Genomic DNA, 25,581 nt, shown 5'->3' on the forward strand with positions numbered 1-25,581 from the left:
CAAACCTCACATTTCTTAGCATACAGAAACACATCTTACTACGTAAGCACAACTGTGATCAATGGATACACTATTTAAATGCGTAGAGAAAAATCCACAAAATTCAATTGGTATACTTTTCAAATTCAACAAGTACAGCCATAACACATTGCTTTGCATTAATGTAATAAGAGATTTTGAAAAGTATGAAGGATACACTGCTTCTCTAAGAACCTCCAAAGAAAGAACATGAAGCTGAAATAAGGTCAGTAGAATATTTTCATACCTGCAAATTAAATCACATTAATTAGAGACTGCCACGCTGATGACATAACAAAATAAATTCCACAGGTCCCTCAATCAAACACCACAACATTTACATTACCACACAGCCACAACGCAATTACGACTGAGACTGCATTGTTGCACTATGCTATATTATATTGGCCACGTTTACTGTTACTCATTTTATAATATTTTAATAAAATACACCGCCTGATAAATTCTAAAAATTTCACGATATGGGAGTGCAGACAATATGGTGGATTGTAAAAGTAAGAATAATATATGATGGACTGCGAGAGTTAAGTGATACAGAAGAGTGTGCAACAAGTTAGTAAGTACTATTATCACTGGGAAAAGGGAGGAAAATCAAATAAGAAAAAAGAGTCTCATCAGATATGGTGCAAAAAATCAGAAAATACAAGCTGATCTCAGAAAAGAAATAGATTAAGAAAACAGCAAACTAGTTTTCAAATTTGTTCTTTCAATAGTCATCGCTGTTGATGCATCACCTGGCATTTTCTATCTTTCTATTTCTGTTTATCTTCCTAGGAACGTTCATCAACCATGCATAAACAATCTTTCATCCAATAAACTAATCGGAATGAATCCCGTCGGATTTAGTAAGAAAACTCGTACAACCCTGCTTGTCCGATATGATTAAGATTACTATCTTCCTGATCACAAACCTGTTTGTGAAGTCAAAAGCAAGGTGCAGCTGCTCCAACTCCCTTATGACAAGGGATTCTTTTACATGTCCGCATGACCATCAAGCCACAGGTTAGAAGCTATCCATAGTGGACAAGAGGAAGTTCTATTCTCATTGGCATTCAATTCATATCATATAACATAAGATGATTGATTTTCTTTCTTTCTTCAACTCACTAGTTGTTTTCAAATTTGATTTAAGTATTTTATTTTTTCTTCTACACATACATCTGTTCTACATATAAGAAATCAATGACACCATACAAAAATTATGAAACCATTCTCCTTTCCTGATTTTACTGAACTTAAATGTTTTTATGTAATGTTTATTATAAATTCAACAATTTTCGGGACGAGAAAACAAGCCCAAAGTATCAACTTGTCGTGAGGAACTGGAGCTGGCAGTAAGAACATTTTGTACAATCTCAGGAGCACAACCAGACCTTTGGAGTTTGGAATCCATTTTACACCTAATTGAGTCATTGGCTAATACTCAATATACATTCAACACATAAGAAACTCAAGTGATGTCAGAAACATGAGAGCATCTCTACTAAGTTCTTTTAACAACAAACCATCTGTGTTTAAATAATAACTCTCATACAAAAACTCTTCCTTGCAAGCAAAGCTAAAGCTCTTTATTTTAGTTTCTTCAACATTGTGCTAGAACTAGGCCCACTCTGTTCAACTTTACTCAACACAACTATTTGTTAGTAATGTAATGAAAACCTTCAACTATGTGAAATAAAATAAGCATCTTCTTTTTATTCTTTAATCTAATAGCTTTACATCTGAAGAGCGAGTTATGACTTTAAAGACAAATAGATTGCAGTTTAGTATGTCTATATTCTTACTTCTAAATGGCTTAGTGAAACTTATTTCAGGAAAAATGTTTTCAAAAAGGGCTAATTAGCAGTAATTCAAGTTCAATTCACTGCTAAAATAAGTTTCAATAATTTCATATAAATTGAGATATGCTAAATAGAACACAACCTCGATCCACTAGTAGTGATTGTTTAAGAAAGTTTTTTCACGTTAAATATATTATTGTAATCATTTATTTGGGGGGAAACTTAATTCAGAGTCACACACCTGTATAAAGGAAGATTATGTTTTCACACGGCTGATACTATAACCTAGAAAAAGTTAGAGTATGGGAGTGCAATGGAGAGAAGCATGAAGAAACAGATGGGATTTAAGAGAAAATGTTGATAAAAGTTGACAATATTTTTACATTTTTCAGTAGAAAGAGCCTGACGAATCAAGGTCTCTATGTTTTATATCATGTGCATAATGCAAGTATAGAGATCTCATGTACATTGCGGATGCAAAAAATTTAACATTCCCTTAATTGATAACCTTCAATCAAACATTTGCATGTATGTTATGATGTGCATAAGTTCAGACAAAAGGGTGCTACAGCAGACTCAAGGCCTGATAGTGCCTCTAAACTTTGCGGAAAGAACCAAACACTCCTGATGAACTTTCCTTATTCTTTGCATGAAAATTGAAATAGAATCAACAGACATATAGATCAATCAGATACAGCTAACAATATTAAATAAATTAAACTCGGAAGTTAATGTCAATCAGAAAAAAAAAATTACAGATTAAACCGGGTGATAAAACAGGGTGAGGGAAAACTACAATCAAAAACATAAAAGCAATGGGAACTAAAAAACAACACCAACACAATGGATGTCCTGTTTAGACAAGCCAGGTTGTAAAGCATGAGTTCATGAGTCCAAATTAATAAATTTCAAGGATATTTACACTCTTCCTCAAACATATAATGTCAGGCAGGGAGAACGTCTAAGTAAATCAAGTAAGCAAAGATTTTTGTATAAGTATATTCCTATATTCCCTTTAGCTTTTCCTGTTTTTCCAGATACAAGAAAGTTCAGTTGATTATAGATTTGAATTAATCAACTGAATACCAAAAATCTCGAAGCCAATACGAAAACAAAAGTGGTGTAATATCATGGATCATCTCTACTAATTGCACTCCTCCATTTACTGAACATTTATTCAACAAGTAACCCATAATTTATTGCAATTAAACTATTCAGTTACATTGTCCCTTAGTTTCAACGGTGCCAAAGATTTAAAGTTTTTGTTTCGGATTATAATGAACTAAGGTAAACTCATTAAATCATGTGCGATTCTTATTTATCTGATGTGAAGTTGCAAATGATGTTTGCTATCAAGAATCAATCAGAAACCACCTCTTTGTATCACTAACAAGAGTATAACAAGGGTAATGTTGCCTACATCCAGCCTCCTCCCAAAAAAATTCACCCTAGGTGAGAACCAACTAATGGCATAGGGGAAACGAAATGTTATTTTATGCTAGTATGCTACATAACATTTAAGTGAAGCATTCTCTTTGCCATCTCTACATCCCTAATAGCTATCATTACTTAGAAAATCATTCATAGCCTTTGCTTGTCCAGCTAGCTTTCCCCTTCTAATCCTCCCATTACCCTTCATCTAAACCCTTTTACCCAAATATCATGAGTGTGCCCAATAAGTATCCTAATAATATACACAACACAAAGTAAAGACCACATTGTTTTCATGAATCCTTCCCCTAACGTAAATAAATTGCTCTCCCTCCGTTCTTTTTTGTTCTTCTCATTAACATTTTGCACAGTTTTCAAAGTAAATTTTGGGTCTTAATATCTCTTAATACGCATAGTAAAAAATTATAAAAAACACATAATAAAAAGATATACATTAAAACGAATCTAACGAGATCACACATGGATATATTTTATCTTCTAAATATGTCTCAAAAACATTAATCAAATTTCTCTCTCCTTAAGGTGGAATATTCCAAACGGGAAGAACATTAGAGAATGGAGGGAGTATGAGATTAAAATGGAAACAGTCAAGTTTATTAAGACAAATAAGCAGAGGGATTAATGACCACCAACTCCATTCACAGAAACTCATAATAGTTCTTCCAAAAATCGATGGCAAAAAACAGTAAAAATCAAAGAAAGAGGAAACAGATGAATTTTTTCAGTCTACCTTTGTTTCATCAAAACATTGGTTGTTTGTGATGCCAATGCATTGGGCGATGGAAGACCAAGCCCATCTAATAAAACTTCAAGTCCTCCAATGCTTCTAAAATGATTCTGGGCACGAGAATTTTCAGATAAGGCTGAATGAAGAGCTCTTAAGGTTAAATAACGAAGTGACAGATTCGTCCACTGTTCTTTTATGCTAAACCTTCTCATGACACGAAGCAACTCTGAAATAGCATAACTGAATGTTATACAATTTGAACTTGAAAGCAAGAGACACATGCTTTAATGATACAGCCAATAGTAAACAATAGGACAAGAAGCTACTTATTATAACTTGTAGAATGTGGACTAAAGCATCTACTAATTAGAACATTTGCAAGACTGACATATGCATTCAAAAGGAACAAGGGCGCATAATTTTATAGCCATTAGTTATTGTTGCTTTAAGTGGAAAATCCAGCTAGAAGTTTAGACCTAGGCAAATTCAACATTTGAGTTTTGGAAGATACAAGAGGCATAAAATCTTGTGGTGCTAAGCTTTATTCAGTATTTTGTGCATGATTTGATTGCACGGAATTATAGAATGTACATCTTCTAGAAAGACATGTTTCTTTGAGGAAGCAAAGGTGTTTAACACTTCAAATACAGTTAAGGGCTGCCTGGATTGGGAGAACTAGGGGGAAATAGTAGAGGAGTGAATAAAAATATTTTATTAAAATGTCTGGATTCAAAGGAAAATTTACTAAAGTAATGTAATAACCCCCATTTATAGAGTAAATATTTCCCCTAGCCTCCACTAGGGTATATATTTCTCCATCTTCATCCTTATCTTGTATTATTGTCTTCTTTCATAAGCCTCCTCCTCTTCTTCCCATTCTTCATCTTTCTCTATCCTTTGATTTTTCATGTTCCTCTCATCCTCCATCTTTTTCTCTCCACCATTTTCTAAAACAATAGTGTTGATTATTTACCAATTGCTTGCCTCTCCATTCTTTAATTTTCTTCATCAAACATCAATCCATTCCTCCCTCCTTTTCCTCAATTTCTTCTGGTTCAATATTCAATTTGTTGCTAGTCTTCCCTCTACCTCTTCTATTTGTTCCATGAGTTGCGGACTTGAGTGGAAAGTGATTATGGAAAATTAGATCATAAACATTGTAAATAAAAAGAAATAGAAGTTTTATTTGGTTTGTTGTTATAAATTTCGAAATTTTAGATTTTGACTGATTTTTTTGTGTAGTGATATTGTTTATCTTCAGATATTGCAAAAGAAATTCAGATTTTTTTTTACTCTTATTCCCCCTTCTACTATTAATGTTTTCCAGGGTAAAAAACACCACACAATATCAAGTTTTCCTCCAACTATTATTTCCTTCATTATTTACTCCCACTTCTTCATCCATAACTATTAAGCCAAAAAATAATCTTTGGATTACAGGCAAGGGCTTAGCAGAAGTAACTCTTTCTTTGCACGTCCTTCTCAGATGTATCATGTAACTACTATTGAAGTTTTATATCTTTATTTCCCTCATTTTTCAGAGGACTTAAATTCCTCTCCCTGTTCTTTCAAAAAAAAAATCCTCTCCCTGCGTAACTCTTCTAAAATACAGAATGAAGTGTTCTTTTATAAAAGGATAGAATAACCAAAATGACACATGGCATACTAACACCACGCTAGTTTTATTTTTACGGTAGTCATTGCCAGCTACAATAAATATTACTATGTTGCTCAAAATTGACTTGGGACTTGGGACTTGGGACTTGGGACTTGAGTGTGGAAACTGGAATGGAGTGTTGCACAGGAAATTTTAAAATCAAAAAACATGGAAGTGTAAATTTTGTGTATGGACTGTTTCAAAACAATTAGCTTAGAAAATATCAAAAAGAAACCAAAAATGAGCACTGTGGGGAATAGCACGTGTAAATGATCATAAAGAAAAGAAACGTTTACACAGGAAATTGCAAACAGAAGGCACAAAAGTTTATAATCCAAGGAGTGTTGTTCACAAGATTCTAACCCACCAGTAATTGATTGTTTTTGAGGAGAGATACAGGCAAAAAGGCAGTAAAAGAATGAGAAATGACAAGGCTTTAATAAACAACAGACAGCTAACCATCACCGCCCAAAAATCGCACCCGCAGTACTTGTGTGGATCCAGGTTTAATCCCTATATTAGAGAATATTCTAATCAAGTTCGTGTTAGAACCTAACAAAAAACACTCTTGTCCATTTTCACCTTGCAAGATCTGACCAAATACAGGTCATAGTAAGTTAACACAGGTACAGAAGAGCAAAGGATGCCCAAAAATCATAGATTCGTCATACAAGGTTCATGACCAAGCAAAGCCAGAATGAGTGGTTGACTTTTATAACTATTTTATAAATTTAAAAGATTTTTGACCAATACAATGCACGAAAAAATTTAAATATAATAAAATTAAATCATTAAACAATATATTCATAACTCACAAGAAAACTTTTACAGTGTTTTCTAAATTCACATTGAATCGAATGGTATATTTAAATTTTCATGACATTAGTTGTACAGTTCAGCATGAACTATTCACAAAAAACCGAATTCTTACTTATTTTTTGATCACTTTTGATCTAGTTAGGTGGTGAACTCGTGATGTTAGATTGGAATCTATTTTTTGAGGGAATAATTAGGAATCTACTTTAAAACTATAGCATACACCCTCCATTACACTTTTCCTTTTTATGAGTTCCATTATGTTGTTTACACCCTTGTGCTGTACCTATTACTTGTTTCTTCCCCTCTCTCCTTGTCCCCACAGTCCTGCTAGAGCAACTCTTAAGATCATTAGGGAAATAAGAGAGTACATAAATATCTATTTGGTATTGACAAGAAATAAGACGTAAAATATCAAAGTACAATGTTCAAAGAATGGAGACCATCTGCTGGTTATCAATCTCTTAATGTCTTCTATATATATCTACAATCTACATCCATTTCCACAAGTTTAAGCACAAATAGCAGGCTCGCACAAGAGCCACCATGGGAATTATACTGTGATGTGGAACAACATAAGGTGTGTATACTTGTCCATTATGTATGAACATAAAAATCCTTTAACAAAAAAAGGAAGAATATGCCTACCCTACCTACTAACCAATTGAGACCACCAGCTTCCATAACTGACACAATGGCTGTCTGCTTCCATAAGTGCATTTTTCCACGATGAACTTTAAAAGTGCTGGATGGATCTATCATTGACGCACTACCACTTGGTAATGATAGTATAATTTTGCGGTAAAGATTTGCCATCTCATAAGCATCTGAATTCAAGTCCATGAAGCTGCAAAGTATTGACACCACATGTATAAGTAGCTTCTGCAACAGCTCAAATGTATCCAGAACAACATCAGGCAAAGTGTCATCTCCAGAAAGAGTTCCAGCAATTGCCTTCAATTGGACAACAGTTGCTGAAAGAGTACAATTAAATATGTCAGCATACAACCTTGATAACAAAACAGAGAGAATACAATCAGAGAACTCTACTAAATGAAACAGAGCTAAATACCACAATTACTAACAAAATACAGGTCAAAAGAATAACCAGAAAATTTTTAAAGAACAAATACAACGGTATTCTAAAACAAGAGGTCATAGCATTTCTCATTTCTGTAGCTGACCACAAAATTAGGAGTTCTATTAAACTGAATGTTCAGACCAAGGGATTAAACATTTACAAGTGGAGAAGTCAGTTGCTAAAAGATGTGATCATAACTATGCCTCATTGCTCACTAAACCTTGGCAAATTGAATTCTATTTCTGACACCAACAATTTGAACCACCAACAGTACACATCATGTCAATAATAAATGGATCAAACAAAAACACCACTCAAAAATAAATGAAAATATTATGTAACAGACTTATTACATATTCTATAGTGAAGACAATCGAAAAAACAAAATGTTCAGATAAAGGGGACGAGATGAGCATCCGTTATTTGTAAAATTAACAATGGGGTGATTAGAATAACAGTCTTATCCCCAATGTGAAGGCGAGATGTGATTTCATTTCAAGTGATTGCTCAAGGTTGGCATCTTGAAACTTCTATTAGATGCACAAGAATATCATTATCAAAAATATAAAGTTGCACTAAGAAAAAACACACATAAGGCCTTTACTTAAGAATTGAGGAGATGAAATCCATATGATGGATAAAAAACACAAATATCCCTTTTCACCAAGTTTAGTACTTTGAGAAGTGTGTCAATCCCACAATTTCAGCCTTCATAAACATGAAACCATGGCCTCTTCAGCAAAATCTACTGCCACAAACTCTAAATTTCCAAAGTACCAAGTTGTAAAACCATTCACACCAACAAGATCAACTCTGCATAATGAACCAATCACCCTTCACACCCGATATGCTTCATTGTGAAACTAAAAACAATAACCCCCCCAATCCCGAGAAAGGGAAAGAAAATTGTATTTCCTTCTTCGAGCACTCCTCTTGCTCGAATGAGCAGCTGGTCGAGCAGCCACTGTGTTGCTCTTCTCTTGTTTCTTTGTTTGAGCAACCCACTTCCCATGCCTTTTGCCTCGTTCAAGGCATGATTCCACACCCTTTGTAGAGCCTCTTGTTGCCTTAGTTGAAGCCTCTTTGCTTTCCCTAACGCACCCCATTCGCTCTACGTTCAACACACTCAACGCACTCAACTCCCTCACACACTCATCGTTGCTTACAACATAACGTGTCTGGTCTTGAGTTATCAATGCTAAATTGATTATTACTCCCTCTGTCCCTCACATTTTGCACCTATTTCTATTTTAGTCCGTCCCACTGAATTTACACTCTTTCATTTTTTAGCATATGTCCCACCACATAATCCCACCTATAATCTTACTCTTTCATACATTAACTCTTTTTAATAACCCCATTATAACTTAATCTCTCCCTCCCCATTTATTCGTACATTTCCGCATTTCTATTTGTCTCTCTCCCTTCCTTTACTTTTGTTACTGCAAAATTACTTAGTGTTCTTCAAAAATTCATTTTTAAGAACCCTCATTTTCTTCTGGTTTTTTTGGTTCTTTAAGATTTTGGGTTCTTTAAGAACCCTAATTCTTTCTCTTTTACATTATTTATAATCTTATGGGTCCTTTTAAGATTTTTTTGAATTCGGGTTTCTTTTGGTTTTTGTTATTTGTTCTTCCCTTTCATGAAGATTTGTTCTGTATTCTTGAGATATGTTCTGTTTTTGAGTTTTATTTGTTCCTTTTCATCAACATCAAGTTTGATTTGGGTTATATTTATGTTCCTGAGATTTGTTCTTGAGATCGGATCCTTAATCTTTTTCTTATATCAGTTCTTCATCTTGGTTATGAGATTTGAACTGTTCTAGAGATCTTTTGGTTTAGGTTTGTTATTTTTATTGTTCTTCAATTTTTTGAGTTTAATTCTTCATTTTCGTTCTTCATTTTCTGATTCTAGGAAAAGTTCTTCATTTTTGTTCTTCATCTTTTTGCAATTAGTTCTTCATTTTGTTTAGAGATCTATTATGTTCTTAAGATGTTGTACTTGAGGTTCTGATTTTGTATGTTGGTTAAATATCTTATCTGTTTTTTAGATTTGTACATGAGATTTGTTCTTGAGATGAGATCTTAATTTTTTTTGAGATTAGTTCTTCATTAGTGTTTTAGATTAGTTTCATTTTTGCCTATTAAAGTTTAGAAGTTTTATGTATACTTTATGTCATTTAAATTTATTTCTTTCTCTATTTAAATTAATCATAAAAGGCAAAACCCTTTCCAAACACCCTTTCCACTAAATCCCTCCAGAGGGAGTATCGTATAACAAAAATAATGTACAATTAATAGAGAAAATTAATGACATGCGGGAGGTGGAAAGTTAGTGATCCTAATTCCCAACTACAAAGGAGCACCTCTTAACCCTATTTCTAATTAAATAAAATTTATAAAAGCCAAAACAATAGACAAAAAAGTAGGCTTTTTCCATTGAGCTACCATGAAACTTTTTATATATACAATACAAAACCTTAAAACTTGAAAATTTAAAAAGCTAGACACATATTGAACACCATATACAAAGCAAGTAAGAAACTAAGTATTAAAACTAATATAACTTCAAGAGAAAGGTTGTATATGTCTTATCCCGCTTACCGCACCTAGGATGGAGCCACTTCAAAACTCTTATAAAAAGATAATAACTTGTATTTTGTAATATCCTAAGGGATGAAGCATATGACCAGATATGTAAATATCTTTCACATCACCTAAACGCAAATTTACATTATGTATAAAATCATAATATAATAGAACTACAGAAGCCATTCCGTATCTCCAGCAAGAAAGCACAATGGGTGATGGCAAAATTACAAGAGTGACATAGTAGAACGCATAAAAAGTTCATTGTTACAATTCAAAATACCTTTAATTAACCCAATAAGCTTTTGTATCCCACCATGGTAGCCTAAAACTCTGCAGTTATGCACAGAACGGACAACAATCATCAAAGCTTCAAGAACAGGTATCCCTTCTGAAGTAATCTTCAAACTTGTCGCGACAATTAAAGGATCAGAAGTAGACTTCAAAGATCCAGTGTCTACTGCATTCACAGACTGAGGGTAAGTACGATAATATTTCAAAAAAGCAGCATACAAAAATTTCAAAATCCTCTTTCCAAAATTGGAGATAGAATCATTTTATTATGAAGACAATGAAAGATATAACTTACACTCGGTGACAATGGAAATCATTTGTGCTATTTCATTAATAAGAGCTACTATAAACTCGGTTGGATGTCCAACAAAACAGCCAACAACTGTGTCACCAGATTGAAAGAAATGCTCAACATTTGAGACGGTAGACAAGGTCTCCTCAGTACATTCTCCAGTGATTATAGGCTCCCACTTGTTGTGCACATCAAGAAACTGCTTGAGGAATACATAAAATAACTTTCTCTTTTCCACCTAGTATAAGCAATAAATTAATATTAGCTTTTTTGTTAAAGATAGAGCTTCAACTGAATAAAACAATGATTAAACAAGAAATAATACATCTATTCCGATGTTTTTTTCATACATTCATCGCCAACAAAATTATGGTTAAGGATAAAGTTAGTTTAAAAAAAGATGAATCATTCAAGAGGTGAGCCAATATTAGACAAGCCCCACAATATTCATAGTATGGAAAATTCGTGTAGCGGAAGAAAGTTAAGATGTCAAGCATCCCCATCATAGAGACACAAATAGGAAAATTATTTAATAATATATCATAAATAACTAGAGGGTAATAATGTGAAAAGCATCAAAGGTATATGTCTATGTTGGTGTATTGTTCCTTCGATTTAAGACATATATTCCAACTTTCAACCTTTTATGCTTGGCCCCTCCAACAAAGAACATTTTGGTTACAAAATTTCCTTTCAAATCAAATACATTCATCACCAAAATCATTATCACGCAGAGATGACTTTCATATCCAATAATCAACTTTATAAAGTACATGAATTGTCATATTGTAACATAAAGGGTGGTTGGTAAATAATGTGGTTAGTAAGATAAAGACAGTGGATAATTAGGCTATGCTACTAAGGATTGAGAAGTTAAGCCTGAACTATGTGTGTGTCCAAATGTTGGGCTATTTTATAAAAGAATCTCATGAATTTGATCTTAGTTTTATAAAGCATGAGGCACACTAAGGCTTAAGGGTTAACACCTCGCTTTAGGTGCACCTTGGTGCCCTTTCTTAGTTTTAAGAGGCGCAAAGCGCATAGAGGCACTAAAGGTCCTTTTTCTATAGCGTAAGGTGCAAAGCGAAGGCGCTGGCTTTTTGTATGCAAGGCGCACAATTTCGCTAAAAAGCTCCAAAATCAATTTTAAAACATATTTAATAGTTAAAAATTAAAACAACATGAAATTCATAGTATAATAACATAAAAGTAAGGTAAACACTACTTTAGCACATAAAGTCATACGATAACTCGATAAATCAATATCATAGTCTTGAGTTAACAAAAGAAATAAAAAAAAATTAAAAAAAAATAAAAAGTATTAGTTCTTGATGCTTGAAATGTATTGTGACAGAATTAGTCAAACACTTAAAATCTAAAAATCAGAATCATACGTCGACCGGTGAAGATGGTGCCACTTTAAGGTTATTCTTGTTTTTACGTTTCTCATTCCCTATTTTTGCTTTAGGGCAAGAAAAGGGAAGGGGTACATGTTTGCTTTCCATTCAATAAACAACTAAGAATTGAGATTATTTTAGTAATATTAGGCGAAGATATGCTATTTATCAAAAATCACAACAGGCATGCACGAGGGATGCAAGGCCCAATAAGGTGCACCTATAAAGAGCTTCGTGTATTGCGTTTCACCAAGACTTAAGGAGGCGTTTAAGTAGTCACCTCTTAGCGCCTCACACCGAGGTGAGCTTTTTAGAACACATTGTGCTTTTGGGGAAAAGGCATATACTAAAACACTTAATGTTTGTTAACACATATATCCTAGCATGCCCCGTGCATTTTTTGTTGCGTCTTTAAGCCTCCTATGGGCCTTTTGTTGTACATCTTACTTGGAATGAAAAGTCATTCATTTCCCACGCTTGGTGCCATTGCGTGCCCCATAAGCGCTTTTCAAATCTAAGATTTTTGTTAAAAATGAAAAGTCACATATCCATACATATCAGGGTGTTGAAGATACGACACAAGTACTTGAGGTGAAATTCAAAATCCAACTAACATAGTTAATAGGTAAATATATCTGAAAGACACCAAGGCCTCAATGGGACAACAAAAGTATAGCCAACATTCATTTTATCACATCAATCAAGTAAATGCAAGTAGACGTTTAATGATACAAATGCATCAATCACACTTGAAAAATCAACAATGTCTCACAACAGCACAGCATAGACATGATAAGAGTAGCAAGCCCAAAATTCTAACTGTCGAGAAAAAAAAATACTCATTGTGTGCACCTTATCCACGGTATATTCGAATTTCTCCCAGATGTCTTTTAGTATAGATTCACCGCCAAGCTCACTAGAAAAGAGAAACAAGAAAATTTAAAAAGTTATATCAAGTCTTCAAGCTCAAAGAAACTTTCACAAGATCTAAAACTCTAGAGATGTAACCTGGAGATGTAAAATCCTAGTTTTTAGAACATGGCAATAAGAAATTTTGTCAGTGGTATTACTAATTTACTACAAATAGGTGCAAACTCCTATAATATCGAATGGTAGGAGGAAAAAATAAACACAAAGGTTAAAGTGGCCAAAAATTACTATATCATCCAAATAGGTTAATTTTTAAAGAGGCGGTGAGGTATGACAAAAGGCATAGGAGACATGTTTCTAGGAGCAGAATACCAAAGCAAGCATCCTGTTATTTTGTTTCTTCAACTTTCTTGCTGCAAAATAAATAATCTCCCTAAAAATGTAGAGACAAAGCCTCTATGAAATTATATCAATTAAATGGCATCACCCAACCCCTTATATCCCAATCTAAGCATAATTCTCATTAAAAGCATTGGGTAATTTCTAAAGTATAATGTGGGGTACTATTATGAAGTATAATAATTAGGATATAAGACATTGTTGATAAATAGCTCACTTTTGTAACCTATTTGCAAAAATATGTAATATTGGGGTGTTTAGCAATGAGCTTTTTTGTTGGCTCTTTGATTGGCTTTTAGCTTTCGGCTTTTGGCCTTTTGGTTGATTAAATAACCAAAACGTGTTTGGTAAATGGCTTTTAAGCCAAAACCAAAAAAGCTACTCCTAGTAGCTGTTTTCATTGGCTTTTGACCTACTTTTCTCTAATAAACAGCCAACAACTAGTAAATAATGTTTACCAAACATCTACTTAAAAGTGGACTTATCAGCCAATATTAGCCAACCCATTATTGAAAATGATTTTTCTTGGCTTTATCAAATTCACCAAAAAAAAAGTACCCCATATACTATCTCTGAATGATAAATAATACTTGCACCATTGTCACCTTTGGTAATATTTACAAATCGTGTTTGACCTTAAATGGTTAATGATGCATAAGAAAACACTTGGTAACGTAAGATCTTATTAAATTCGTCTTGATGTCTAGTCATAATATCAACATTTTATAATTTTTAATCTTAGATAATTGAATATAATTACAATCAAAATTCAACGTTGGAAAATACAAAAGTTCAAAGTAGTGCAAATATTAATAAACGAAGGAAAAATCATTTGATTGGGATAAGTGAAACATATCTTTGTCAAAGGAAGCTTTCAAACAATACAATAAGTACCATAGTCAATTGAGAAAAGACTAAATATTCTTAATTGGGCTTAAATGAGAACACTACAATTTTACTTATCATGAAATCATAATCCATATCATGCTAAATGTTTGTACCAAAAGTTAAAAATATCCATATAATTGCAATAGCTCTAAATCCCATAAATCAAGGCTTAATTGCTGCAATGCGGTGTATATAAAAAGATTATTCCTCTCTATCCAAATGTCCCAACCACTTTTTCTAAGATCTAGTTTTACAAAATCTAGAAGACTTAGAACTTCATATTCAGTCCTACGTTATAGACGCTCTCTGCTTAAGTATATTAGTTCAAAGGACCGCCAGATTCAAGAGTTGACCAATAAAATCAGGGACGGTCATAGTTTTAAACCCTAATAGAGCCTATAAAAACCATGATATATAGAATTTGCTCACTTGATACTTGACAAAAAGTAACAGATCATGGCACAAGTAACATATCGATGATCCAAAACACTACTCTTTTCACCTAATAAGAGTTCTGACATCCCTAAACACAGAGACCCCAAACATTTTTTTTTGTTTGCAAGATCTACTCCCAATGGTTCCTTTATTTTGTTGTCCATACTAAGGATCAATTAGCAATAACACCACAATAACTTTAACTAATGGAGAAAGGTCTTTCATTGTTGTTGTATTGCAAACCCAAATCAATCTATAATGAAATTATTACACCTACAACTTAAACTCTAGACTTCTAGTATAGTAAGGAAATAAAATACACAAACGCTTGATCATTGGCATCATCACACATACAATGAAGCTCTAGTTTGGTACCATCCAAAACAAATATGCAAAGAGATAAATCAAGAGAAGTACAATACCTAAAGCGAACATTCTGAGCAGGGAGAGTAAAACGCTCCGATTGCAAAGTAAAACCTGACTGGTTGCTTCCTGATGAACCTCTAATGAGATTCGCCACACCCTTCACAATGTGCATCTTTTCCTCCCCAAACTATCAATATGCTAGTCTTAGTTATGACTCCTGAAGCCAACAACACCTGCACAACTTCTCAAACCACCTCATTTTCTTTCACTCATGCTCAATTTTCAGCTACATTCGGCAAAAAAAAAAATCATCATCAGAAACACTCACTAATTACAACAATAATTAATACCTTCCAATTTTTCCTCAAGTATATAGATTGATCAAATGATTCTACTCAAGCATTGGTATAACTATGAAGTAGTTATGTATAACTCAACAATTAATTCAAATATAATTTAGAAGTAGTACGACTTTGGGATTCAGCATTCAAAAATTAACAAAATGAAATGAAATATAAGAAAATTTTGAAGTGCTGCAAACCTAAGAATTAATGGAGAAAGAAGATGAATCGCAGCCCGATCTATAGCTGTTGTGATGGTGTTATAGTTTAGAGCTTTAATGGCATCACTGAAGGATCGACAACAGAAGGAAAAAAGGGAAACGTCCTAACAGGGATGAATTAGATTATTTTTTTTATTTAATAAACTACTGAAATGAAAAGGAAAGGGTGCGATCTGGGTTTTTGGTTTTGAGTCGTAAAGTCATCGTGTTCGGGATTCGCAATTCAATTTTCAGCTGGTCTAGGCCGAGACCCTCTCAAAAGATTTAAGAGTAGGTCGGTTCAATTTGCGTGTATGTTAATTTCACATGTTTTTTCTCGTTTATTCCATGTTTTGAGTATTTTTCAATTTTAATCTTAAAGGTATTAATTTTGACATAAAAAGGTATTAATTTCAACTTAAAGTAAACTTTAAACAGAACAATTAATATAAAAAATTTCAATTTTGATCTATTTGTGATCAATTTTGACGTTAAAACTAATCAATTTCTACCTTAATATGGTTCTATTTCACAAGTTAATAAAATGGTATTATTTATCATTCTATGGATGAATTGTAAACAACAAATGAATGATCAATAACACTATCAATAATAGTGTTAAAATATTGTACAATACAAATACTTTTATTCAATACATGATGGTTTAAATAGAACATAAGAGTACTTGTACTCTTTAATCATCGATCAAATTGAATATGTTAATAGTTAAATTATGACACATAAATTGACAATTGATGTTTTATAATCTAACTCAATGTTGAACGTATAAGCTTCAATTATCGTTTTCAAAATAAGTATTTCAAAGTCTATAAAGATATTGTATAGGTTTTAGTTCAAATTGAATATGTTAATAATTAAATTATGACATAATTTAACAATGATGTTTTATAATTTAACTCAATTTTGAACTTTTAATCTTCAATTATCATTTTAAAAATAAGGATTCAAATTGTATAGAAATATTGTATAGCATTTAGTTCAAATTTAATATGCTAATAGTTTTAACACTATTATTGATAGTTTTATTGACAATTCAATTTGTTGTTTGAAATTCATCCATAGAATGATAGAATAATATTATTCATATAACTTTGTTCTAAAATTGTGAAACGGAACCATATGTAGGTAGAAATTGATCATTTTAAAGTCAAAATTATCACTTATAGGTTCAAATTGAAATTTTTTTACTTTAATTAATATGTTTAAGTATTACTTTACGTTGAAATTGATACTTTTAAAGTCAAGTTGATATCTTTAACAAAATTGATAAATGCCTAGAAAATGGAAAAAACAAGGGAAAACGTGTGATGTTGTTACACGGGCGAATTTGATCGGCCCACTCTTGGTCTCAATTTGAGATGGTCTCGGCCAAGTTTTGGTGTTCAATTTTTACGTCAATTGAATCCAAACTTTAGGCTCTCTTAGAGTAATCACAATTAAGGTTAAAAAAATCATTAAATTTTATTTTCATAATTTTTTAACCACATTAAAAAATTCAATCATATTATACAACGTCAAGTGTTATAATTAAAGAGAATTTATCAAATGAAACTAATTTATTGGCTAAAGAAAAATGAAATGACATTTAATTTTGACCAATACCACTATAATTAAAGTATCTTTGACTAACATTTATTTACAGTTAAATTAAGTAAATTAGAGAATATAATATACTTCATAGTATATTGTTGACATCATATCATATCATACATCATACTAAAAAGTTTGAAAAATTCCAAATGTCACCGCCTGGAATACACGGACACGCCACTGAACCTGCGTATCGCGTGTCGGACACGGACACGAAAAATCCGTGTCCGACACGCCAAATGAAGTGTCCAATTATTTTAATATTTTTCCGGACATGCGGACACGGCAAGGAGTCAAGGACACGTTTTTTTAAGAAAAAAATAAAATAAAAATCATTTTTTATTTCTACATGGTATTGCCCCACCTCCATTCCCATTTTTTTTATATCCTCTTGGAATATTTGTTAATTGTTATTTGTTAATGTTAAATTGTTAATGTGTTATTTGTTAATCTTAAATTCTTAATCTTAGTGTTTGTAATTTGAATTTTGGAAAGTTGAAAAATTATGAGTTTTATGTTTTTAAAGTGTTTATTTACATATATCAAATGAAAGATTGTAAAATTATCTTTAATTTGATATATTTATTATATTATCATTTTCGTGTCCCCGTGTCCGCCATTTTTAAGTTGGCATTTTCCCGTACCTGTGTCGTGTCCGTTTTAGTGCAACCTAGGTCACCGCTAAGGAGAGTTTGCCAAATGGAACTCATTTATTGGCTAAAAAAATGACATGATATTTAATCTTGATCAATATTTCTAGTTTCTACCATTAAAATTTTTTTGACTAGCGTATATTTATAGTTAAAGTTAGTAAATTAGAGAATATAATACTTCTATATGCATAATATTGTTAACATCATATCATATCATATATTACAGTAAACTTGGAAATTCCAAGTGCCACCCCTAATGAGAGTTGCCAAATAAACTCATTTTGACTATAGACTAATGACATGTCGTTTGGTCTTGACCAAGATCTCCACCATTAAAGTATCTTTGATTAGTATTTATTTAGAGTTAAATTGGAAATTCCAAGTGTCACACCTAATGAGAGTTGCCAAATAAACTTATTTTGACTATAGAATAATGACATGTAGTTTGATCTTGACCAAGATCTAAAGTATCTTTGACTAGTATTTATTTATAGTTAATTTGAGTAAATTATTAAATAGAATATACTGCATAATATATTTTTGATAATTTTCCGAATTACAGTGTTAATTTATACATATAAATGTCAAATTGAGTATTTCTATAGTAGAATATCTTTGGCTTTATTTTTAATATCATATGTTTATATATGTCGATGCTAAATAAACCGTGCCTATTAAAGTACCTTTGACTAGTATTTATTTATAGTTAATTTGAGTAAATTGTTAAATAGAATATACTGCATAATATATTTTTGATAATTTCCCGAATTACAGTGTTAATTTATACATATAAATGTCAAATTGAGTATTTCTATAGTAGAATATCTTTGGCTTTATTTTTAATATCATATGTTTATATATGTCGATGGTAAATAAACCGTGCATTACACGGATTTCTACACTAGTTTCACAATGTTCCTAATTCCAAAAATTATCACTATTTTGGAATAATTTTCTCTCCCATTCTTTTTATAAAATACTACAGAAAAAACTATCTTGTATTGCCTATTTGCTGTAAATAATTTCTACTAGGAGTATTGATTATTTCTATATATACTATTTTATTTGATAGCTCACTTACCACATTTATAAATTATTCATAGCTTTGGATTTCTTCATTAACTCTACCCGATACAAAATAATTAAATTTATATATCTATTGATCAATTTTGTTAGATTTATGCTTCTTTAGTTTAATTTGGTGATTTTATTATGGTTGAGTTTTGTTTAGATTTGTTATTTGATTTTTTGGGTAATTTGTGAATTCAAGTGTGGATTTTATGAACAACTTGGTTGATTGGTATAGAAAACAAAACGAATTAGGGCTCAAAGAGGAATTTGTCGTTGAGGATTGGCAATTTTCTTTCCCCGGTAAACAAAGAAAATTTAAATAAAATAAGATTATTTAATAACTTAATTCCAAAAATAAGCTTCGTGAAAACTTATTTCCCAAAATAAGCGTCCGTACATCCAAGCTTAGCCTCGGAAACATTCACTGTTACTAACAGCGAAACATTGAAAAAAAAAAAAAAATAAAAGGGATCAGTAGCTGTTACTAACAGCGACATAAGGAGTTGACCAGTCAACTCCTTAAGTCGCTATTAGTAACAGCGAATTTAAGGTTAACTGGTAACTCCTTCATCTCGTCGGCTGGAATAAGGAAGTAACAGAAAACTGAAAACTTAAAACGCATTAAGTCGCTGTTACTAACAGCGACTTAAATATATATATATATATATATATATATATATATATATATATATATATATATATATATATATATATATATACATATATATATATATATACATATATATATATATATATACATATATATATATATATACATATATATATATATACATATATATATATATATACATATATATATATATATATATACATATATATATATATACATATATATATATATATACATATATATATATATATATATAATATATATATATATATATATATATATATATGTATATATATATATATATATACATATATATATATATATACATATATATATATATATATATATTAAGTCGCTGTTAGTAACAGCGAATGATCCCGAGGCTAGGCTTGAATGTACGGACGCTTATTTTGGGAATTAAATTTTTACGGAGTTTATTTTGGGAAAAAGATTGTTCAATTGTCTTATTTTTTTCAAATTTTCGTAAATAAATCCTCATTTCTTCTTTATATTGTACAACTTGTTTGATTTATGCTCTTTTTGTTTAATTTGATTATTTGAAAACTTGGTTGATTGGTATAGAAAACAGAACGTATTAAAGCTGAACGAGAAATTTGTCGCTAAAGATTTGCTAGCACCTGACAAGTTGAGCTCAAAGTCAAGGGAATAATTTCATTTTATTTGTTAGGTCTTTTTACTTTTTTACTTTACTATATGCGATATCGAACTAGTATACCATAAGCGCATTCTGATAGAAGTTTTGAGCGCACACAAAATTTGTAGTTAGACCTAAATAAATATTATATTGTATTAAGTGAATACAAATATTTGATTACATCATAATTTGTACAAGAATATTTTTGGTGGGACACTTGTCCCACACCTATACACTTCTCACTTATGTTTTTATGTGAGCTCATGTTTCACTATATCTTTCACATCTCTCATTATAAGGTGTACCTTTCTTGTGCACATCACTGGTGCACTCCCCCCCTTGACTCTAATAAGCCAAACAATCTATTTATACTAAAATGTGGGGAATTACATGTAAATAATTTAGCCCAAAAAATTTACCCTCCAAATTGGGGTACTACATTTCTGACCACCCCCCTAAGGTAATGTTTTAAGTGGAAATAAAAACTTTTCTCATTTATCAGTTGGATCTGATCTCTATCTTCTACTTGCGCTCCTGATTCTCGCTCTTCTACTTGCGCTCCTGATTCAACTGGTATGTTCTATTTCTTTTTTAATTCTATTTTTAAATTTTCATATTTTTCCAATCTAATGAGATCTGTAACAAAAATTCGATCGTATCACTGATATTCTGTTGAATTGAAATCAGCCTCAAACAATTCAAAATTCCATTGTTCGACTGTTCATGACCGCTATAATTGAATCAAATTAGAAACTGGTATTAATGGTTTGTTGCGCCATGTTTAACGATTCAAAGCCAAATGTTGTTTTGAATGGCAATTTTTTGTATCAATGGCCCAATTGGAAATCAGAACTTTTGGAATCCAAGATTAACTAGATCGATCTTTTTAGTAATATTGATTTACAAATTAACAAGACATATTGACAATAAACTACTAACTGTGTAATTTTGTTGTTGTTGTTATGATTTGCAAAAGATGCTAAAATAATTTTACAAGTAGTTAAATCAAATTTTACCGATTATTTTAGAAATCTAAATTTTAAATTGAATTATTTGTGCTTTGAAAATATTTATTGGTTTTCATCATTTTTCTAAATATTTATTTTTATGCAGCCATGCCTCGTATGCCGCTCTCTAAACACCAAAAGGCCATTGTTTTACTTATTTATATTATTAAATTAAGGAATATGATCATGACGTTTATCATTTCTTACTTTGAATTACTTAAAGTTTCAAGAAAAAAAATGTTCATTCGCCAAAAGAAGCTTAATGCTAGGTATGAGAAATGTTAATGAATTTCTTAGAGATGAACTAAGTTGTTTTGATCAACTTAGGATGGATAGGAGTACTTTTTACAAATTATGTGATTTGCTTAAAAATCATGGTGGTTTGAAGGAGTCAAAAAATATGTTTGCTGAAGAGAGGGTTGCAATATTCTTAAACATGTTGGGCCATGATCAAAAGCAAAGGTTGCTTGTTAGACGTTTACGAAGATCAAAAGAGACAATTACTAGAAACTTCCGACAAATATTGAGATGTGTTTTGAGATTGCATAACATCCTATTGAAAACTCCTGAACCTATCCCTGAGGATAGCAACGATGAGAGATGGAAGTGGTTTAAGGTACAAATTTGTGGGTTATATAGTTTGTGTTTTAGGTTTTATATGAGTTTATTTAATAACGATACATTTTTGTGTGGTAACTTGTAGAAATGTCTAAGGGCTTTAGATGGAACATTCATTGACTTGAGAGTTCAAGAGATTGACAAGCCTCGGTACCAATCAAGAAAAGGTGACATTTCAACTAATGTATTGACAGCTTGTTCAGTAGATATGGAGTTTACCTATGTTTTACCGGGTTGGGAAGGCTCTGCAGCTGATAGTAGAATCCTAAAGGATGCCCTTCTAAGAACTCATTCAATTAAGATTCCTCGTGACTTAAGTTATGAATGTAGATTAATAATGAGCTTTTTTGACCAATTTTCTTAGGAACTTATTACCTAGTTTATGTTGGATATACAAATGGAGAAGACTTTTTGGCACCATATAGGGGTCAAAGGTATCATTTAAAAGAATGGAAAGATGGTTACAAACTAAGAACATCACTAGAGTATTTCAACATGAAACACTCGGCTACGAGAAATGTAATTGAAAGGTACGGTGCTTTGGTTTGCTAAGATGAGATGGACAATACTTCGCAATTCTAGCTTCTATGAAGCTGAAACACATGCAGATATTATATCTTCATGTTGTCTTCTCCATAACCTTATTCGTAGAGAAATGAAGTTTGATCCACTTGAGCCTTTGTTAGATATTGATTATGGAAGACAATTCATGAATGGTGATGATGATGGCGACAATATCGATGTAGTTGAATCATCTATTGCTTGGACCCTTTAGAGAGACAATCTTGCTCATCAAATGTTTGAAAATTGGCGGCTTCGTAGGGGAGCACAATCAACTACAACTTAACTATGTTTTATATTCAACAATCTATGTTTCATGTTATGGTGAAATTGAATGTGAATGTGTTGTGAACTTTTGATACTTATGGACATTTTAATAGTTTGATATTTCCTTAATTTTATCAAAATATACTATTAAGCAGGGACCGTGGTTATTATTATTTCCTTGATATTTCTACATGTACAGACCCATTATATTAGTATAAAATTCAGCAATCTATGTTATTATTATGAACATCTTATGAACACAGTGCAATGAGTGCAAGCAGAGCAAGTGGTTGTGACATTCGGGAATTTAAAATAAATAAAATCATTTTGGGCTTTAAACTAATTAGAAAATTTACCATGAATCAAGTAAGTTAAGTAGGTTATTATAATAATAATAATAATAATAACAATAATAATAATAATAATAATAATAATAATAATAATAATATATAGAAAAAAAAAAGAAAAGATCTAGTGCGGCAAGGCTAAGCTAGGTGGCATATGTTCCACTTAGTTTTTATTTAGATGGCATGATTATATAGTTCTTATCCTAAATTTTTTTCTTGGCCATGAAGGAAGAATTAGAATAATAAAAATCTTTAGCCTATAAATAATGTAAAGCTCTCGTGGGTAAAAACAAAAGAAGAAGGAAATCAGAAAATTATTTCACAAATATAATCTAATTCCTAAAAAAAAAAAAATTCTACAACAAAGGAATTTAATTAATAGTGAAATTATTAAAGGTATAAATTCTTACATATATTTATTTACATAAAATTATGCCCAAAAATTTTATATGTGTTTAGTATATATAAATTAAATTTTCTGCAAATTTTGGTGAGTTAATTCGTTGTAATTTAATTTATATGATTTATTCATTGAAATTGCCAAAAACCGCATAATCTGGAATAATATAAATTAAAATAGTAAACATTAATATTTTTTTTTAACGAAAAGTATTCTGTACATATATATATGAAATATAAGTTATGTATTAATTTCTTGAAATATAGTTGAGTATAAATATTATTATTAATTTTTGCTAAAAAAAACGCATAAATAAGGAAAATCATAAATTGGATTACCATTTCTTGATTATATTATATATTGCCATACTTTTACAAAATTAATCTTTTCAATCAAAAACCTCCTGAAGTTAAACATTTGAGATACAATTGTATTGGGTATTGTTAAATTTTGACTAAAATGTGTAAGTTGAGTCTTGATCAAAATTGGAGACTCGTAATATTGGGTAATTTGAAATTCTTGAATCGACTGTGAGATTTTAAAGGTTAGAATGCTAGCATAACTCTTGGTTAAGCTGCGGTCTTAGGAGGAGAGGTAATAAGTTACATATTAGTATAGTAGTATCGAACGCTCTCTAGTGATGTTGTGATCTTGTAATGCTTCAGGAGACGATATCATCGAAGAACCCTTCTAGTTGATAGCTGGATTCGTTACCTTGAAGCGACATCGTTTGTGAGTAGTAACAGTCCCTTAAAAGGGGTCTGGCCAGACTACAATTTGTAAAAATGTTTTATTAAAGTTTGTGAAATTTATATGATTGAAATAAATTGTTTATGAATAATTATGCTGATATTGATATGGTCAGTGGATCGAGCTTACGAGCTGGTCATTGACGGAGTAGTGAGACATTGTCTCCTATTTCCCTGTTTTGAGGTGAATTGTCATTCAAATATTGACTAGCCTCACCCGAGAGTGACATAGTCTTAGAGCTATGGATGTTCCTCTCAACTAGTCTCCCTATGCGCACATAGATTTAGGGAACTGATGTTGCTTTTAAACCATTGTTTTGAATTGCTGTGTTGTATTGTTTTGGATTGTTACTTCTCATTCAGTTTAATCTGATTCCCTGTTGTTTCCATCTTTTAGTCAATTACAGATCGAATCCGGTCGGGAACAATTGGGTTAGCAATGTTGATGAGGGTGCCAAGGATGTCCTTTTGAGCTGAGCCCGTGGGAGTTTATAGTTTGTATTAGGAATTTGTTAAATGTATATTAGTTCTGATTATGTTGGTTATATTGGACTCCAAGTGAATTGTATGATTACTTTATGTTTAGGTTAGATGTTTGGTTTGAGATTTAGCTGAGTTAGTTACACTAAAGAGCTGGTGATTCCTTTGCTCAGGTTTTGGAGATGCAATTTAAGTTTCTTGGAAAATGAACCCCGTGATGACCCTGTTTACCCAGTCAACGGTAAGCTGGGTTGTTACAGTGGTGACAAGAATACTCAAAGGAGATGGACATATGAAGAAGATCGACTTTGGGTGAAACTGTTGGTGGAAATGTTTACTGGGGGAAAATGGAAAGCTGAGAGTGATTTTAGAAGTGGTTATTTGGTGCATTTGGAGAAGCTGTTTGCTGCGAGCATGCCTGAAACTGAGCTAAAAGTCTCCAATATTGATTCAAGGCTATTTGAGTACCAAAAAGGTAGCGGGTTCGGATGGGATGAGAACCAAAAAATGGTAACTGGTGACCGTAAGCTATTTGAGGATTGGGATAAGGTAATTGATTCACAACTACTACTGTTTTCATCACATATGTTTAACATCAATAAGATAATTATGAGGAACAGAAGTATCACATAATATTCGGATGGGCCAAAGTCTCTTATAGTGTTTTCCATTTGCTTTCAATAATTGTCTTTAACATCAATAAGAGAAGTATCAAGAATACAAATTTTCTTCCAAGATATTTAACCATCTTACTGTAACACCCTCAGAATAGGTCGAACTTTTGAAAACACCTTTAATGAAAACATGAACCAAAACCTACTCATGGGAGTGTTACCGCCACATCTATTTCTAATAAAATAGATGTAAGGCTTAACGACTAAGAAATAACTTAATAACTTTAAATCCAA

General features: G+C 31.7%; 2 protein-coding genes across 7 annotated transcripts in view; one reads left to right on the forward strand and one right to left on the reverse strand.

Moving 5' to 3' along the window:
* Window positions 1-15,859, reverse strand: part of LOC130810489 (BEACH domain-containing protein B) — a 41,326-nt gene extending 25,467 nt beyond the window's left edge. For 4 of the 6 annotated variants that reach the window (XM_057676571.1, XM_057676570.1, XM_057676568.1 and 1 more), the window contains exons 1-8: window positions 15,624-15,859; window positions 15,139-15,368; window positions 12,977-13,040; window positions 10,731-10,965; window positions 10,425-10,601; window positions 7,126-7,446; window positions 4,003-4,225; window positions 197-265 (exon numbers count right to left, since the gene is read on the reverse strand). In XM_057676571.1, coding sequence (XP_057532554.1) covers window positions 197-265; window positions 4,003-4,225; window positions 7,126-7,446; window positions 10,425-10,601; window positions 10,731-10,965; window positions 12,977-13,040; window positions 15,139-15,254 — 1,205 coding nt within the window. In that variant the 5' untranslated portion in view covers window positions 15,255-15,368; window positions 15,624-15,859. Of the gene's footprint in view, window positions 1-196; window positions 266-4,002; window positions 4,226-7,120; window positions 7,447-10,424; window positions 10,602-10,730; window positions 10,966-12,976; window positions 13,041-15,138; window positions 15,369-15,623 lie in introns of those variants that run through there. The other 2 variants (XM_057676572.1, XM_057676573.1) reach the window with 2 other exon arrangements.
* Window positions 15,860-21,579: 5,720 nt separating this feature from the next.
* On the forward strand, window positions 21,580-22,644 carry LOC130810871 (uncharacterized). Its single transcript, XM_057676996.1, has 4 exons — window positions 21,580-21,867; window positions 21,955-22,177; window positions 22,234-22,399; window positions 22,452-22,644. The coding sequence occupies exons 1-4, from the start codon at window positions 21,580-21,582 to the stop codon at window positions 22,642-22,644; spliced, it is 870 nt and encodes a 289-aa protein (XP_057532979.1).
* The last annotated feature ends 2,937 nt before the right edge of the window (window positions 22,645-25,581 follow it).

Source organism: Amaranthus tricolor, chromosome 4 (genome assembly GCF_026212465.1).
Source record: "Amaranthus tricolor cultivar Red isolate AtriRed21 chromosome 4, ASM2621246v1, whole genome shotgun sequence".
Lineage (NCBI taxonomy): Eukaryota > Viridiplantae > Streptophyta > Magnoliopsida > Caryophyllales > Amaranthaceae > Amaranthus > Amaranthus tricolor.

What these genes read in the sequence shown, in the direction of transcription:
- LOC130810871 (XM_057676996.1), top strand. Translation starts at nt 21,580, where the DNA reads ATGGATAGGAGTACTTTTTACAAATTATGTGATTTGCTTAAAAATCAT. An exon ending in TCATTCAATTAAGATTCCTC is followed by an intron (nt 22,178 to 22,233) that starts GTGACTTAAGTT and finishes CAATTTTCTTAG; the next exon opens with GAACTTATTACCTAGTTTAT. An exon ending in ACGAGAAATGTAATTGAAAG is followed by an intron (nt 22,400 to 22,451) that starts GTACGGTGCTTT and finishes TCGCAATTCTAG; the next exon opens with CTTCTATGAAGCTGAAACAC.